At 38.1% G+C, this 19127-nt stretch overlaps 1 protein-coding gene across 10 annotated transcripts in view; it reads left to right on the forward strand.

The window, feature by feature from the left end:
* Positions 1-19127, forward strand: part of ELAVL2 (ELAV like RNA binding protein 2) — an 89361-nt gene that overhangs the window by 60701 nt on the left and 9533 nt on the right. For all 10 annotated transcript variants that reach the window (XM_063181450.1, XM_063181445.1, XM_063181442.1 and 7 more), the window contains 2 exons: positions 6699-6802; positions 18078-18231. In XM_063181450.1, coding sequence (XP_063037520.1) covers positions 6699-6802; positions 18078-18231 — 258 coding nt within the window. The remainder of the gene's footprint in view (positions 1-6698; positions 6803-18077; positions 18232-19127) is intronic.

Raw genomic sequence — 19127 nt, forward strand, 5'->3', positions numbered from 1 at the left:
TGTTCTTGCACTTCTCTCAGGATGGGGCATCACAGTTTTTCTGGACAACCTGTTCCAGTGTCTCACTGTTTTCAGAGTAAAGCATTTCTTTCTTACACCTGATCTAAATCTTCCCTCTTCCAGTTTAAAGCCATTACCCCTTGTCCTATCACTACATGCCCTTGTAAAATGTCACTTTCCAGCTCTCTTTTAGGCTCCTTTTAGGTACTGGAAGGTGCTGTAAGATCTCTCCAGAGCCTTCTCTTCTCCAGGGAGAACAAACCCTGTTTTTTTAGCTCATCCTCACAGAAGAGGTTCTGCAGAATCCTCTCCCTGCCCTGCTGGCCACACTGCTTTAGATACAGCCCAGGACTTGTGTGGCTTTCTGGGCTGCGAGTGCCCATGGCTGAGTCATGTCCAGCCTCTCATCCTCCAGAGCCCCCATGTCCTCTTCAGCAGGCCTGTACTCACTCCATTCTCTGCACACCCTGTGTTTGTCCTTGGGATTTCCCCAAACCCAGGTTCGGGACCTTGCACTTGGCCTTGTTGAGCTTCATGAGGTTATCACAGATGCACGCACCTTTCAAGCTGTCCAGATCCCTCTGGATGGCACCCCTTCCCTCAGGTGTATCGATGGTGCCATGCAGCTCAGTGGTGTCAGCAAACTTGCTGAGAGCACCCTTGATCTCGTGGTCCGTGTTGGTGACAGAGTGAAACAGAGACAGTCCCGGTAGTGGCCCCATAGAATATTACTTGCTGCTTGTCCTTGGTGTCTGCTCGGGCATTGAGACATTGGCTGCAGCTCTTGGTATGTGAACGTTCAGCCAATTCCTCAGCCACCATGGAATCCTTGTTTCTCCAGCTTACAGACGAGAATGTTGTGTGGGACAGTATCAAATGCTTTGAGTAACTGTGGGTAGATGACATCAGTAACTCTTCCCTCACCCACCAACACTTCAGCCATGTTGTAGGAGGTCACCAAGTTTGTCTGGCAGTTTGCCCTTAGTGAAACCATGCTGGCTGTTGTCACCTCTGTTTTCCTTGTGTCTTACTATAATTGGAGGATTTGCTTCATGATTTCATGCCCAGAGATGAGACTGACAAGCTTGTAGTTCCCCTACTGTATTTATTTCCCTTTTTGAAAATGGAGGTTACGTTTCCACATTTCCACTTAGGGGGAACTTCATCAGACTGCCACAGCTTCTTAAATATGGTGGATAGTGGTTTAGCTATTTCCTTTGCCGGTTCCCTTAGGAAACCCATGGATGTATCTGACCAGGTATTACAGACTTGTGCACCTTCAGGTTCCTTAGATGGTTTTGAGCCTGATGCATTTGTACAGTAGGTGATTCTTCATTGTCCCAGTCCCTTCTTTCCTTCTACGACTTAGGCAATGTGGCTGGAGCACTTGCTGGTGAAGACTGAGGAAAGAAAAGTTGTTCAGTATCCCTCAGACTTTTCTATATCCCTGATAACCAGGTCATCTTCCTGTTCTACAGAGGACCCACATTTTCCTAACCTTTTCTTTCACCAACTTCCCGTGTAGATGCTTTTCTCGTTTGCTTTGACATCCCTGGCCAGATTTAATTCTTTACCTTTCAGAGAGGGTCCTATCCCACTTTAAGGAATGTTGCTGCTACCTTTAAATGCAAAACATTAAAAATGGATAAATGTCACCTCTATCACATCTACTTTACATGACCTCTTTTCTCTCTGGATAACATCTATTTGTTCTGAAGCAGAGGATTTTCTTTGGGCTTTTACAGCTGTGTGCATTATTTATAGTTTATAGGAAATATTTATGAAACAACTTGGGTAAAATACAACTACTTCATTTGTGTTTCTTCTCTGATAAGTATTGTGAATTAGTCTGTGTATTTTTGAAGCTAAAAAAGTCATCTTTCAAGGCACAATAGTAAATGCAGGAGCACTGTGACCATAGCTATGATTTCCTATTTAGTTACTTCAACTTGAAACTTTTTTGATCTTTTGGTGATAGGTGCTTGTGAAGTCTGTCTGCTTTCCTTTCCTAAATACTGAATTAGTGTGTTCATTACTTGTTTTTTAATGGTAATAATTACTTCATTTATGCTTTTCTGATGTACACTTGAATGTCCAATCAGTCTCTTGAGCAGTCTGATTAGACTGATTAGAATTAAATTGTTTGAAATAACTTTTTGCCCTTCCCCTCTCAAAATCCATTCCATCTATTGACTATAGTGCCAAAAAGCAACTTGGCATTATCTGATTAATTACTGTTTAATTTGCGACATCATGCATGTTGATCAAGTCATATTTATGAAGCTCAAAAACATGCAATAAAAATTGAACTGTTTCCCCTGTTAAACTGAATAGCATAGCGTTTTCTGCACTTTTTCTTGTAGGCCACAAGGACCGAACATTTGTCAATCACTAATGGATATAGTATGTCTAGGTTCAAGGAAATGCCTAACTGAAAATTTTTTTGCCACTTGTGCTTGAATTTGACATTGTTTCAAGTGTCTGCTACATAAAACATTAGTAATAATTGTGACCCTCCAATGTGAACTTTCAAATCATAGCTTTTATTCTAACTTCTTTGTTAGAATAACAAAGTAGAGGCATGTGAGATGCACTATTTCCACAATGCGGCTTTTGGTTTTTCAGATTTTTGTGTGGCTTTTGGTTTTTCAGATTTTTGTGAAGGAAATTCAAGTCAGACTGCTTTTCCCCATTTATTTCCTCATTCCTTTCTGGTCATTTAATCATTTTTACTTTTCCTAACCCAGGTGACTTTTACCAATCATTTAACTAACTGTCAGGATTTTTCTCCACTATGTTGTCTAATATGCTTAGTGTCGAAAGCATAAAATCTAGCAGGAAGTTTACAGAAACATCTTTAAGCAGGTTTGTGAAGTACCCACACAGACTGTCCAGGAGATTAAGGTCAACTGATAGTTAAATAAGAAACTCTTTGCACTCCTTTATTTGGGATAATCTAAATTTAATAATACTTGTAGATCTGAGTTATGAGATAAAGAACTAATGACACAGGTAGTCTCTTGTCTGTTAAGGCTGAGTAGGCCTTAATTTCAAAGATCCTCAAAAAGTAAAACTGGTTATTCAAAATAGCTAAACACATAGTGTCAGGCAGAGCACCAGGATAGCTGACTTGAAGAGGTGTTAGAGTTTTTCCAGACAGCGTCATGAATCACAAATTGGGACACAAAGCCAAGGCAAGAGCCTAGTGGAGTTGACTCTGTCTTAGTAGGAGACTAAGCAGCTTTTTGATACACATTCAAGTGTGGGGGTTGTTTAACTTATGGGTAGCTATAGATTTACCTTCTTTGTTCTGTCACCTTTTTACAGACTCAGACACATAATCTTTTTTTAAGCAAATGTGTGTTCTGCCGGACATTGCTGTCTTGGCAAATGGAGTTTGGTGTGGAAGAAGTACAGATGAAAGAGTCCAGTTTTGTCATTGTTCAGTCCAGTTCTTATCTTCAGGCAATACAGCTACTTATAACATTCATTAAATACTGAAGTTCCTCTAAAACATCCTAAGTGGTGAGTGATTTGGTTTAAATCTAGCCTCTCCTCCTTTTATCTTGAAAGCAAATGTTTGGACAATGAGGAATGAGGAAAAAACTGCACAGAAGGAGAACTAGTTTGAGTTACCCATGCCAGTTGCCTCTAATTTTATTTGAGTAAAATTTGTGCATGGTGGATGTGGTGGTCTCTGTCTGAAACCCACAATAAGATGAGACTTCTCTTTAGTAGTTGCTGCCATAGTGGTACTTGAATAAGTGAAGTTCTTGTCACTTAGAAATGCAGTTCTTCCTTGTAACCCACTTACTATTTTCCCACCACCTGTCAGACATAGCTGGGAATGAGATATCCAATGTGGTGTTTGGAATAGCTGCTTCCACTGCATTGTATTAATGCTTGTCTGAATTTTCTGGAGCTCAGCCATCTGTCTGTGAACTGACAAACCACTTAACAAGAGGTTAATATAAGCAGGAAGATGTAAGTGTGGTTCCTCAAACACTGATTCCGGAAATCAGGTTTGATTTACAATTATTTGCATTGCTTGTTCAAAGTCAACATTTATCTTTCTTGTGTGCTGTTGAAGATGTTGATTTTTGGCTCTCAATCATTGCTATTGTTTAATTAAACCACTAATCTTCAGGCAAAATTTTAATGTTTAAGTTTTGCATTTTTTTAATCTTTCTAAATAAATGAGGATTTTAGAGAACACTTTGGAATTTTAGGTGATAACCTGAGTAAAACAAAACTGAATTAAATAGAATCCCATTTACAGATTCACTGAGGGTGAAAAGAACTTCTGGAAATAATCGAGTCATTTTGTGTTTCTCAAGCAGATTTTCCTTCAGCAAGTTGCTCAGGTCCATGTCCATTTAGGCTCTTGAGTATCTCCAGGAACGGAGACTTTACAGCCCCTCAGGTTGTCTGTTTCAGTGTTCTACCATTCTCATGGTGAAAGCTTTTCTTTAATTGTAAAATCATAGAATAAAACTCCATAACATATTTCAGACTTGTTCTGAATAAATTACTGTGTTTTTTTAGTGCACCTTTCAAGGCTAGTGTCCTAGTATTTATCAAATTCAACTAATAGAGTGTCTCCAAAAGAATGGTCATGAATTGAATCCTTTGTAACAGCTAGGTAAGCTCTTTATCTGTAGCAGTTTGGGTGTTTTTTATGTGTAAAGCAGAACACATCAACAGAGAGGGACAAGAGAAATAATTTTTTCCCATCTTTTTCTGTTAGATCTGGAATTAGTGTTGTATTGGGAACATCCTGTATGAAGTACCTTTCTTTCACTTTGAGATTTTAACATCTTTTAAAGTTCTCATTTAAGAGGGCTCCTCAGGAGATTAATAACAAACACCTGAAATCAGCATTTCTGTATTAGTAGATAACACATCACATAAAATGAATGTACAAAAAGAAAGATTCCTCTTTTGTAAGATGCTGCTGGGAAGAGTTTCTGCAGACAGTGCAGACACAGTGGGAGTGATGGAGGTGACAGGTACAGAAATTGCTCTACTGTAATCAAACTAATAAGTAAAAAGGCTTCTAGGATTAGAAATGTAGCAGTATCTAGGCAGAGCTGTAAATGAATAGATAAATGCTTTTGGGTGTTTCCATATGGTTTGTTACAGAAACATGACAACTGCTGAGGCTAAAGGCATGAAGATGATGGAGTCTAACCTCCTGCTCAGAACAGGGTTCTCTAGAGCAGGTGCTCAGTCTTCTGTCTTGTTGGGGTTTGGATTCTCTGTTAATGTGTGTATTAACCTGTTCACAGATCCATCTAGACAATTTATGTTTGCCTGAGGTGCTTTGAGGAGGAGATATGAGAGAATGCAGGTAGCTTTGGGGAGTGGGGTGGTGGTGTCCTCTGACCTTTGGTGCCATGGTAGGCATAATAGGTGCAAAATTGTAAATGCCAGTGATAGCATTACTAACTAATGACTAGTTAGTAAACCCTCTTATGGTATTTAAATAAATGCAAAATTTCCTGCTGGTTTTTTTGCATTACATACTTTTAAATGCATACTGTATAGATACCATACAAGAATTTGATAAAGCATGAATTCTATTCTGTCTCTCTTGGACAATGAATGAATATGCCATTTGTGCTTTATGTAATGTTGTGTACCCAAGCTAATCATTCTAACTAGCATTTTGTGAATTAGATATGTTGGATGCTTCCCTATGGCTTGTTGACAATTTTATTTTATCTTGTTTTGGTGTCTTAAACCCAAAAATCTCAAACCAACAAATTAAAACCACCTCAGTGTATGGGAGCTGTAAAGATTTATGCTAATAAAGGATAGTATTCTTGCGAAGTATATCTTTTCACTATGTTAAAATTTTCCACCTATTTGCATTCTTATGCGCTGAAAGTACTTCTAAAGTAGGATGCTAGTTAGTAGGGATAATGTACTGTAGGTTTTGAAGTTGTCAAAAGAGGACTACTGCTAAACTCAAGTGTTTAGGCAAAATTAATGATTAGAAAGGGGGCTGTTGTTTAGAGATAAGAACTAATGAAAAATGCTTTATGTCCCACTGTCATCTGAATTTCCAGCACTAAAAAACCCTGAAAATAATACTGCACCTTTGGCTGATAGTTAGTTCTTGATCAGATACTTGTACCTTTTGTTTTGAATGTTGGAACAAAATGAGCCCTTAAACTACTTGTTACTGAAAGGCTCTATGTAGTGTATGAATAATATCTGTAAATTTTTTTGGCTTCTTATTTGGCTCAAATTCTGACATTGAGTGACTTTCAAATGTACTTCATTTTCAAGCAGTCCAGAATTTTGCCACTATACTACTTCTGTTCTATAAAAAAGTTTAAGTAGTGGATTCCTGATATCACTTTAAACTTGATGCTTCTGCGCATTCTGTAGTGTCAAACAGATCATAATGGACTTCTGAACCTACTCTTAGTAGGCTCAGTAGGAATATCAGTTTTTAAGTCTTGCATTAAATTTGAATGTAGTAATTTTTATGTTGATCACAACAGAGGAAGGTACTTGAAATCTACCAGTGTTAGTAGAAAATTTAGAGGTTGTGATGCTTTGGAGTGGGAGTTGTTCTTCAATATAAGCAATATTTGCTCAGTGTGTGTCTGTAGGTTACAAGTAATTAGCTATTCATTGTGTGGCACTGCAGTACTAATGATTTAAAACCCTTTTATGTTTTTAATCAGGACAGAGCTTGGGTTATGGTTTTGTGAACTACGTTGACCCCAAGGATGCTGAAAAAGCTATCAATACCCTGAATGGATTGAGACTTCAAACTAAGACTATAAAGGTATGTAGGGTTAAAATAATTTAAAGAAACTGAACTGTTTTGGCTTCCTGATTTGTTTGACAGGTGCAACAAGCATTCAGCCAATGTCAGTAGAATAAACAAGGATTTAATGTAGTAAATGGTTCTTTGTAGTATTTATATTTAGAGTTAGATTAAGTATAGAAAATTACATTTTCCTAATCAACTTAACACTTTATATGTACAGTTGAATTGCTTTAACTGAGGAATTGTTATATACCTTAGTTGAAGAAATGCAATATTGCATGTTGTTTGAATACAGTCTGCTTCCTCATTTTCTGAAAGATGGTGTAACTTCCTTAATAGTACTTCAAGTTTTATGGTGCTACTTGTCCCTTTTAAAAATCCTTACAGTGAAATGCTGAAATAACTATTGGTTATCTATTAATTACTCTATTTCTAGGGCTCTGGTCTTTACATCTCTAATGTTTGGTATTCCAAATTCTTTTTATGTTACAACTCCTCACACACTTGTTTACTAAATTCAGTTTCTAAAATTTATAGAAATAAATCTTAAGAGTTACTTTTCTCATTTCTTTTTTTAATCCAATAACAGAAGACCGAGGATACTTATTTGAGCAATTGAGCTCTGAAATTCTGAGAGAGTAGATTAATAAAATTGTCAGGAAATGCAGGCTTTTGAACATGTTTCACAGGTGTTGGTGCCTGAAGGCAATGTATGTTCCAACTAGCTCATTCTTCCTCATTAAACAGCAGTGTTTGCTATCTAATCACTTGGGCATTGGCTCCCTTCTAACTAGAAGCATGTTTGAGACATGAAATAAAATTCCCCTCTAAAAACATTTGTGCTCTAAAAAGCAGTGCAGAGCACTGAAAGACAGTTGAAACAAAAAATACCAGTATTGGCAATAGTGTCTTACCTGTAGTGTATTCATAAGATTTAATAAAGTGGATTATACTATTTGAAACTTAAATACTGCTTTGTAAAAAATGGGGGCTCATGGCACACAAGTACAGTGGATGAAAGATATGGACAGATGCTTATCTGCTGAAAGCTCCCTGTGTGTTTCTGGCAGATGTCTTGTCCTCAGTCCTCTCTCATTTTCTACTTAAGGGGAAAATTGAGCAAATGAATTTTGTGCTCCAGGGCTTTTGAAGCGTTCTTTTGTGTGGTCGTGAGAAAGGGAATCTGTTTGTATTCCAGTAGTATTGTTTGGTGTGTAATGCCTTGGATTGGGCCAACATTACTTGTATGTCCAGGATGGTTCATGGAAGTTCTATTGACTATGTAGGCAAAAAAAAAAGGAGGTGGTTAGAGGAGATCAAGCCAGGTCTCCCAAATCATAATGTTCCCTTCAAGGGAGTTGTGGTAACTTACTCCATGCTGGCCATATTTGAACTTTTAATCCTCCTTCACCTTGCTAAGTGATTAATTAAATTTTCACATTTAAAAAAAAAAGGTGAAAATGGAGCAATGAGGCTAAACTCAGTTGTTCGTACATTAGATATCTTCAGCTAAAGCAGAGCTGAAACTTTGGAGTTGTCATAAGCCAAAATGATAGCCTCTTTGCTAAAATAAAGAAAATCTCTGTTTAATTAGAGAAAAGTATCTTTAAATGATGATTGTTAGTGTTTTCAGTAAATTCTGGCTCTAGTTACCAGTCTGGTGTGTTGAACTTCAGCAACACCTTTCAGTGTCAGTGGGCATGATTTGAGTGCAAAAGCTGCTTTACTCCTTTATTTGTTCCTTTATTTTCTCATCTTCCCTCTTGGATGTGGGGTTTCAGGCCAAGTTTTTTGTGATAGATCTTCCAAGATCACAGAATCATAGGATGTTAAGGGGTTGGAATGGACCTTAAAGATCATCTGGTCAAAACCTTACTGCATTTATCTGTGAAGCAACAGAAGTGCCCAGCCTACTGTGAGGCATTTTGTAGCTCCTCAGATCGGCCAGGGAGCAATGGTGAGCAAAGGGTCAGGTTGATGTCCAAGGTGTTTTCTGCCTCTGGAGGAAGGTCTTGGCTGAAGGAAGTCTCTTATGAGGTCTCAATCAAAGGGCCTTTGCAGAGGTTACTTCCTCTTTATAGACCACAGTGTTCCTGTTTGTCCAGAGTTGGTAAGTCAATGACAAAAACAAAAATCAAACAAACAAAAAAAACCCTCCCAAAAAAACCCCAAACCAAGCAAAAAAAAAAAAAAAAAAACCCAGCCTATTTGATAAATTCAGAATCTAACCCATAACTTTCAGCTTTAAAAAATGTAACTGAGATGTTTATGTACACCTTCATATGAAAAATCATTGAATAGGAGTTCTAGTGTATATTTAGGTTTCAAAAGAAAAAAATTAGGGGTTTGTGCTCTCTGTGCATTTTTGGGACTTGTGCAGGAATGCTTAGTACTTTACTAGATTGATGGTTCAAGTTTGTTCCTCATTAGTATATAAAACTGGAAGCCACTTTGCTGGTTCAGTCACAGTGTGATGTATCCTCACATTGTGACTGAACTCAGTGTAATACTTCTCAGAGGAAGCTGACTGTCCTGACCCTGATGTGTGATGCTCTGGATTGGGGTTGTGACGGATAGCTCTGATCCTCAGCTTCTATCCTAGCCTGCACGTCATTGGATATATTTTTTGTCATCCCTAAGGGCATGCCACGTAGTACTTCCTTGAAATGAAATGCATTGAAAAATGTGGATTTGCAAAATGCCGGATTATGGGTTGGGTTTTTTAATATTGATAGCAACACAAAGTCCTATTACCTCTTCCCCTTTTTAAAAGAAGATCCTGTGGAATGCTTCATGGAATACTTTACTGAATTTTTTGCAGAATATCTCAACCAATTTTCAGGTGTATAACTCCAAAGCAAGGATTAGCAGTCTTAGTCTTGTCTAACCTGGTGGCTGTTGTATTGCTTTCTGATTTAAATGAATATTAAGGGTGGGTGTATACTCTGCTGGTGAATCCACTTAGGGGTGTGTTAGATATGTGAACCCTATCCAGCTAGATGGTATGCATCCATTATTATACAGTGCCCTTTATTGCATAATTTGTGGTTTATTTGCACTGTAAACATTTTTATGTGTACTGCACATAGCCTGTGAAGTTTGGGCTTCACTAAGTTATGCAACTTTAGTGTGGAAACAATCTTATCTTATAAAAGGTAAAACATTTTCTGTTTTGGAAGATGATGCTGCTGTTAAGTTTATCTCTGTTCTATTTAAGAGACAGTAAAAACATAGGGTTTTATGCCTGGGGTGATTTTTCTTCTTACCTTCTTGCTTGTCCGTGAGTTTTTTTTCATTTAGGTTCATTCTGGAAAGATCAGTTGTTACCAAATGTGGAAAACTCAGAGAAACAAACTGGTTATGAGAGTCACTGATTTACACATAAGGTTAAGAAAATGGAGTGCCTGTTCTTTTTTCTTGGCTTTTGCTTGGGAGATGAGAAGTGCTCCATGGCTTCCCCTTCCCTTCGTTAGGGGTTTTTTTTAATGAAAAACCTCCTGAAAAGAAAAAAGATCCAAGTAAATTTATTGTGAGATTATCTGAACAGAAATATCTTTCAATGTGAAGTAAAAGAGTTATGCATTAACAAGAGAGTGTTTTAAGATTCACTGTCTAAAAAGGAGTGGGAAAACAAAAGGCCTCTCTGGACTGGCTGAGAGACATGCGGGGCGGTGAGTGGGAGGCAGCTTTTTATGTAGACAGGAAAGACACAGGACAATATTTTTGACTGTTCTTCATCGGTGTTAGGCTGCCTTAATGACGGACACAGTCCTTTGTGGATTGTAGCTGCCAGGGGGGCCCTGAAGATGACAGTAATGCTGTGCTCGTTCCTCCCTTTTGAGTGCTTGAAGTGGCAGAACCCCTGCATGCACGACCTGGCGTGTCTCTTAATACAGAATGCTGATGAGACATGTGTAGACATGTATGCAAGTATGTGTTGGAGAGGGGGGAAAATAGTTTGTCCAGGCTAGAGGCCTTAGAGTTGTCTTTTTCTATAAGATAGCATTTATAAGGTGGATGTATTCTACTTAGTGTAAAGCTGCTTAAAAGTAAAATTTAATAAGGTTTTCCTTCTCTGAAGTTGTTTGGATTATTGAGATGTTTACATGGGTAATTATTACCTGTCAGGGGAATAGGAATTTAAGGAATATTTCATCTAAAGATTTAAATCTGTAGGTTTTGTTCCCACTCCTTTATAACTCTGCATGTAATAAAAAAACAGGCTTAATGTGTGACATTCTTCCAACTTCCTATTGGAATGAATTTGACAAATTCTTTGACTATAAATACAAGATGTCCTATTTTGCCATCATCACCCAGTTGACTACCCTACTGTAGAAAGTTGTGTGATGAGAAGAGCTACTTAAAACTTCAGTAGAAGGGTGAATACTAAGTGTTCAGCTTTACAAATACTCCAAAAAGTGCTGTATGTAGCAAAGAAAGACTTGAAGTGAGGGCTGTGCTGTGAGTTCATTAGTGTTCTTCGAGTCTTTGTCATTAATTCTTGGCATTATGCAATGTGATTTCACTTGGTGTCTTGAACTGCTACTAAGATTTACAAGAAGATTGATTGTAAAGGAATTATCCTCTAACTTAACTGTTCAGCTGCTGCACCCTGAAGAAATTTTACCAAGGATAGTACTCTTGAAAACTCTTCAAACACTTAATGGAAAATAGCAAAATACTGAAAAAGAGACTTGCTAGTTTGATTTCTGAGTTCAGTGCAACAGATAAAAGCTATTGAGACTGTTCCTGTCTTCACCACTGCTACATGCAGAGAAAAATTTTTGTAGCGTCCCTTTTTTGTAGTAATTCTTTGATTAACTAATGTCCTTGGGTAGCAATGAAGTATGCACGAGTTGTGTAAAATCTCTATTAAAATACCAGAGGAGAGTGAGCTGTGAAGGTGAGAGAATTAAGATCCACTAGTATTAAAGAACAGTGATCTAACGTTCTAAGGATTTGATCTAAGGAGCAAAAGGGAATCCTGTGTGGAAGTTTAAATCTAGTGAGTTTCACTGATGTTTTCGGTCAGCAAAGGCTGAGAGAGGCTCTGATGCCAGAACATTTAGCAGTCTTGACAGAGTAATTAAATACCGCAGGACTGCATTCTTAAGGTTAAATTGCACTGTGCTAGCAGACCTGAAACAGAACAATTTGTCTTGGAAGAAATCTAAAGGTGGGTTTTTTCCCCTTAAATTATGCAATCTTTTAGCTATGTTAAAAGTTAAAGTTTTGAGAGCATTTTGATTTTAATACTATACACACACACATCTTTTCACTCCCAGGTAAAATTTGTTCTTTGCTGAAATTCAGATCTCCTCAGACTTTGAGTGTTATTTACCCACCTTAAGCTGGCTGCTTGTTTTTCACATAGCTGAATAATATTGGGAGGAGAATTCAGTTCTTAGTGCATGTTGCTGTCACTTGCTGTAAACCACATTATGGGCAAGTGGTTTGTTGTCCGTTCACTCAGAGCGCCAGGCCAGGCCATAAAATGTGCTGTCCTCATAGTTAGCAATCACAGTTTGTTTTCTGTTTGAGCCCCAAGTTCCATCCATGTTGCTGCTGATTAGAATATCTTGTAAGGGTGCATCCCTGTTTCTCTGAGGGGGAGAATCCTTGGGCCAGTGCAGCTCTCCCTAACTAAGGCTGCTGCACAGCTCTGCAGCCAGAACACTTCAGCAGTTCAGGAAGGTCTTTCCTCAGCTGCTTAGGCAATTCCTGACACAGAAATGGAGATGTTAGAAGGGGCCAACAGTACTGTGTAAAGTTGATGGAAGTCTGCTAGCAGTGTTCAGAAGCCAAGTCTTAGGCACGTAAAAAGAAGCAAAGAAAAAAAACCCCAAAAACTAAAAAGCCAACAAAAACCTGCTTGTTACTACTAAGATTGATGCTACATCTTTGTGTCCTACCCTCCCCATGCTTTGCAAAGTTCTCTAAGAAGGTTGTGGTTTTCTGCGTGGATTCAAAATGCTGTAAATGCCAGGTATGGAGATCTGTTACAGTCTGTTGTTTTGAGGGGTATTTCTCCTTTGTTTGGTTGGGGTTTCTAAATTATTGTTAATTTATTTTGTTTTAAATCCAGTATCTGTCTTCTTTGTAAGAGGATTTTTATTAATATAAAACATGTTTATGCTTACTTTTGAGATTATGGTAGTCTTGAGACAAATAGACCTTTGTTAATCTAGCAGCTTTCAAGCTTTTTTGTCATATTAAATGTTGACTCTCTTGTCTTTCATTCATGCAGTAATAGTTTTTCCAGAAGGGTTGTAAGATATTCTAGTGAAGTATAAGTTGAATGTATGTGTTTTCTGCATTTCTGGATGTGTCTGTGGAATAGTGCAAGAGATGCCCAAGTGTTGTGTTTGTTAGAGTCTCTGTCAGTAGTAGAAGCTTCTTAGGTATAACCTGAGGTTTACTCATTTCCTTCAGGAGAATAATTGAGGTCTTGTGTTTAAGATTCTATTCCTGTTTATATTATTCATGTGGAGGGCTTAAATTATACTCTGTACTCCTATCCTCCTTGAAAGGTAACTGCTTTTTTTATTCCTAGTGCATCTGAAATTCCTGTGCTCTTATTTTTTGGGCATGAGTAGGGATCAGAATTACAAATGTGAGGTACAGGAGAGGTCTTTTGAGACTCTTAAGAATATGATAAGTAGGAAATGTTTGGAGACTTGATCTCCTTTCAGTTCATATATTTTATTTGTACCTAAATTCTAAGTTGAGTATTTCCTATTTTTAGCAAGATAGTGATAGTTGCAGTCTGCAAGTTTTAAAGTGCTCTTCTGTACTAGTCCTTCTAAGGGCAAAACAGAATCGCTATTCTGTGAATGTAGTGCATAATTCCCTCATCATGTTTTATGGCAGTGAACTTGATAATTGTTTTTCTTTTATCATATGCTTATGACTCTGATTTAAAACTGCTGCAGTATCTTGAGACTTCTGGGAAAACCTCTGCTTCTCTTTCCATCAGTGGCAGGATTTTCAGCTGGCTTCTGTTCTTAGCACATACATACATACATTTGCTTCCAACTAAGTGGATTTTTGGGTGTAAGTCACTTTAGACCAAATCTTCTGAAAGCCTGTTTTCTGGTCTTCCTCTATGCTACATACAGCAGCATTTTTTGAGGGCTTCCTCTTTGAGCAGTGTCCTGTCCTTAATTGGTTATGTATCCTGAGGAAGATACTAGGACTTCTCGTCCTAGTTCCCTCAAATATATAAAGATTGGTCTTTAGTCTAAATTTGTCAGGTTGGTCCATTCATGCCCTCAGCTAAGTGGCAACAGATGTGGATCCCATGACCCACCTCAGGCCTGTGACTCTGGCATGGGCTGTAGCTGTCAGAGCTGGAACGCTTTGAGGGGTGAACTGAAACAGGGAAACTCTGATGATAATGCTAAAATACTGTTGCTTCAGTGTCTTTTTTTTCAATGCATTCCTTATTGTACAGCAGGCTGTAAAATCAGCACCTTTATGAGATATGGTTGTGTTTATCAGCTTAATCTACACTTGTAAGTGAGCTGTGTTGAGGTCTTTTAGTTCCACAGAGGTGGATGTAAGTTGTCTTTACAAAGGGCAGTCTGGGTTTCCAGTTTGCGCTGTCCACAGAAGTGTGCGACCGCAGGCTTCCACCATGAACTCAGCATGTGCATGTTCAGTAAGGTAGTCTTGTGTATTGGGAAAAGTGGCCTTGGAATTTTGTTTGGAGTGGAACAATCCTTATTTGAGGGGAGACAGGAGGTGGACTTGATGAATATACAGCAATATACTCTCCTGTTTCGGGCAACAACCTGTCACCAGCTAGTGAGAGCTGAGACCTCATCTTTGTGGTGTGCTGCCACATCTTCTTACTAGAAATCCAATTAAGAAGAGTTCTTGAATCGTGGTAACACATACAAATTTAAGTGCAAGTTGAGAACACTTGCCTGGCACAATGGCCTCTGAGAACATTGCTGTAAGAAAGAGCAGTATGTCCTTGTTTTTACTGTGCTTGCTGAGGAGGCATACCTGTTCCTAATGTACTCCCTTTCTCAATATAAATCTGTCTGCTTTGGAGGTAGGTTTTTAACTCATTTTCATATGGACATACTGGATGGTAGTTTTTTGTTGGAGGTTTATTTCCCCCACAGAAACATGTATTCTAAAAGAACTAGACACTACTCTTAAGGACAAGTTGTGTTTTAAGCAGAAAGATTGCACTTGAGCTAGTAAATGTGAATATTTACTGAAATACTGATTTTAGCATTTAGAGATTTCAGATTTAAAGATTTAGAAGACTACATTAAGTAGAGGTGTTTAGGAAAAAATTATATTAAATTCATAAGTTTTTGAGAGAATACAAATAGTTTATGTTTGTATTAATAATACTACTAGTCTACTAATAATAAGATAAAAGAGCTTGAAGCATGATACTGAGGTGTCTATAGGTAGTGGCAGATAATAAGAAAACTGAAGCATTCACTTGTAGGTGCTATACCTCTATATAATTTTTTTAAAACTTCTTTGTTTAACCTGCTTTCCCAGTTTTCACTTGAAAATTGTGAATCAGCTCATCCTGTTGTTAGGAAATTAAGTATTAAAGCAGTGAAAATATTTGCAGTTCTAGAAACAAGTGTCTTTCCTACTAATTGCAGTGGAAAATTTCTGTAAAACTGTTTTTAAATTGGTATCTCCAGAGTAGTGCTGTTCAATATTGTCAAGTGTGTGTCATCATTCAATATTTAAAACTGCAGGCTTTCAGGCTGTTTCTTGACTTGTCTTGTGTTCAGTGGTTTTGACATCGTGTAACTGAAATGTTCACCTATTGAATTAGATGTGGAATGAAAATCTTAGCACAGTTTTTAATTCGGTCCATATAAAAGTTGTTTAAAGAGACTAAATACAGAGCTATCAGCAAGCAATTACTGAATGAGCAAACTGACAGGATATAGGTAGGGAGATTAGTCTGGAGAGTCTCTGCTTTAAGTGTGTATCGCAAGTGAAATGACTGGACTTTGATGTCAGAAATGAAGAGGGCTATACTCTAGGCAAGGTTCTTTTAATAGGAATTTTACACCAGTAATATTTTGTGGTGTCCTTGTTTTTCACTAGTGCTGCTGACTTAAATTGCATCGTATTTCTGAAGTTACATGTTTCTTTCAGATTTTTTGCCTGACCAGTACTTCTGGTGCTTAGCAAGATGATTAAATATAGTGTACAGATATTGGTGGTGAACCACAGATTTTGGTTTAATATTTGTTATTGCTGTGACTAGTGTGCCCAAATTCAGTGTGTTGGAGTAGTCACTTGAAGGTAGTAACAGTGAAACTGGATATGTAAGAGTAGGGTATACTGGTTAGAGTATTGCTTCCATTTACCTGCACTCAGTGTAGGCCTTGACTGCTGTGTTAAACAATTTGAACTGTTTTAACCAGAGAGGGCATGGGTAATACTGGACCAGCTGTCATAATGCAAGAGCTCCTACTCTCTTACCAGAGGAAAATGAAAGAGTTTTGCAAAAGCTGCTTTGTATCTTGACAGGTACCAGTTCTGTAGCATAAGATAAACTTGCAGTAAATTGCAAATATTTTGTGCAGGTTTCTTCTCTTCTGATAGACTCTTTGTAAATTTATATTTTTATATGTGGTAGCATGTGTCCAGCAGTGTGGATTTCCCCTTGAAAGACAGTGTCTGCATGGGTTTGGTAATTCATTATTTTACTAGGACTAGTCCTGTTCCCCAGGCAGTCTGTCTCCATTCCTTGGCCTTGAGTCTCCTTAAAATCCTGCCAAGTGAGGCATGGAAGTTTATTTCTTAAAGAAGCTCAGGGCTAAATGGGCAAGTAGAACAAGTTTGTTCATTCCAAAAGGGTAGCTGTCACTGTCTTTGTTGCTTCATTGGCTGAATGATGGCACACTTTACTCTGTTTTCCTGTAACTTTGATCATATGTCTTTAGCTTTTGTGTGGCTCTCATGTGGAAAGAACAAGGCAGTGTGACTTGCAAGGTTCCATGCTGGATAGCTGCAAGTTTTCGAGGTCAGTCCTCCTCAACCAGCACAGAGATACCTTGCACAAAGCCTCTGGGTGGAACTAGAAGGATCGCAGCAGTGTTCAGGGCGCTGCTTATTTCATCTCCAGCATGCTGTCTTCTGTTTTGCTTCCATAGCAGTCTTAAGAGTCTGCTGGTCTGTGCAGAAATGAGACAGGAAAGATTTGAAAATAAATGTCAAAGAATAAGGCAAAAGGAATGACAGAATCAAGATCCAGTTGCCCAGTATTGGCTAACAGTACATGACGGGTGAGGGAAGGAAAGGAGAATAATCTGACTACTTCTTGAGGATCCTTTTTACTTTTATGTTTGATATAGGTGAAAAGCCTAGATGAAGTGTTTTGTCCTGTTGGAGAAGCATAGATGTTCTGTCCTAATCATTCTTGTAGTAACACACTTGTACAAACTTCAGTAGGAAGTAGTGGAAGTGCTGTTTTGTAGCATGTGTCTAAAGGTCAAAGAATCTACTTAATCACCTTAAAATATTTTGACTGACATGTCAAGGCAGCAGGTAAAAAACTTCTGTCCAAAAGGATCCAAGAATTTCCTATAAATGGCATTTGTTTTTAAGGCCTCTGTTGCAGAAATTGAGAAGCTGCTGAGCAGGCAAAATACAGGTTGGAGTCCTCCTTCTGCCATTCATTCTCAGGCCTGTGAAAGTGATCTAGCAGAGTTGATCTCATAAATGACTGTCATTATGAGTCATTTGGTAGCAAGCTCGACATGTACAAAAGACACAGCACTTTAAAAATACTTGCAAACCTCTAAGTGCTTCAGAGTGTCTTTCTGTGCCTTTGGCCTACATATCACACTGAAATCTTAATTCCTGCTATGTTTTACTGCTTTTTAATGAGACTTCATGGAACATGGGGCATGGAACTTCTTAAATTTGTCGCTTTAGTCATATATAATTTGTCACTTTCTCCACCAAGACCTGCTGGAATATGTACCTAGCTTTTTCTCATTTATTTGGAAGTACTTTTTATATATGAATTCCTGTAGTCAGCTGCTCCTGTGTAGTCTAAGTTGCATTCCTTCTGTTTTGGAAGCTCGCTCCCAAAAAAACCTCCCAAAACCAAAAAAAAAAAAAAAAAAAACCCCAAACAAAAAAACCCACTGAACTGGCTTTGCAAAGTAACTGTTCTGTCTGCTGTTATAGATGTTTTTATGTCTCAGAACAGATAACACTGTCCTATTTTAGCTGTTTTTAAAGTGTTTGTTTTCCAGGATTTTTTTATGGTTTTTTTTTTCCTAAGGTTTCTTATGCACGCCCAAGTTCAGCTTCTATCAGAGATGCAAATTTGTATGTTAGTGGACTTCCAAAAACAATGACTCAGAAAGAACTGGAACAGCTCTTTTCCCAATATGGACGTATTATTACTTCTCGTATTCTGGTTGACCAAGTCACTGGTAAGTAGGCAGTTTTGCATGGCCTTTCATGGACTCACAGTTTGAGATATTTCACCTTTCAGTACAATAGTCTTGTCTCTATAATGTATAAAAGGTGTACGTAGGCCAGAAAATGCTTTTTTCGCCTGTAATTGTTCATAAACATGCATGCACAAAAATAAACTGTGTAGAGGTGCTGAGCCAGCTTGAGTCATTTCCTCTCTGAAGGTGCAGGTCTGAAGCTTGTTTGATGACTTGTAATAAATTTACAGCTTCCATATCTTCCTTTCCAAGCTGCTGTATGAAGATAGCTTTCCAGTGCCTTACAAAATGCTATTAAGCGTTTTTTTTCCTAAAAAGAAAATTGTAGGCAGAAATGCACAGCTGGCTCTCTGAGGCTAGGATTACAGAAGCCCCAGACTGGCAGTTGCTATTAAGACTGTTTTCAAGGCTAACTCGTTAAATTTGGGCACACACACGAACTTTGACTTCCTCAGGAGCAGGTAAGTTCTGTGATTACCCGTGCCATAAAGTATAAGATGTAGCAGGTTATTGGAATATTTACAGTATGTGTGTCAATCAAGTAATGGTTGTCAGTGGCACTTTGTGGTTACTCTTCAGACTCAGGATAGTAATGTCTGTGGTTTTTTGCTGTCTCAGATGGCTGATCTTGAGCATCTTTATAGTTTTCTGAATCACCTGCTGTGAGGTTTCTGACAGAAATAAGCAATTGAATGAAAAGCCAAGTACATGATAGGAGCATTGAATGACATACAAAGAAGCAGGTTTGGAGAACTCTCCAAGCTCTCCCCCTTCCAGAGCATTAAGGGGTGGGACAGATTAAGTCATTTACTCACATAATTATTCCCTGAATAAGCTGGGTTTTTTTTTTTTTTAATAGTTGTACTTTTTCAAAG

Source organism: Melospiza melodia, chromosome Z, assembly GCF_035770615.1.
Source record: "Melospiza melodia melodia isolate bMelMel2 chromosome Z, bMelMel2.pri, whole genome shotgun sequence".
NCBI classification, from domain to species: Eukaryota; Metazoa; Chordata; class Aves; order Passeriformes; family Passerellidae; genus Melospiza; species Melospiza melodia.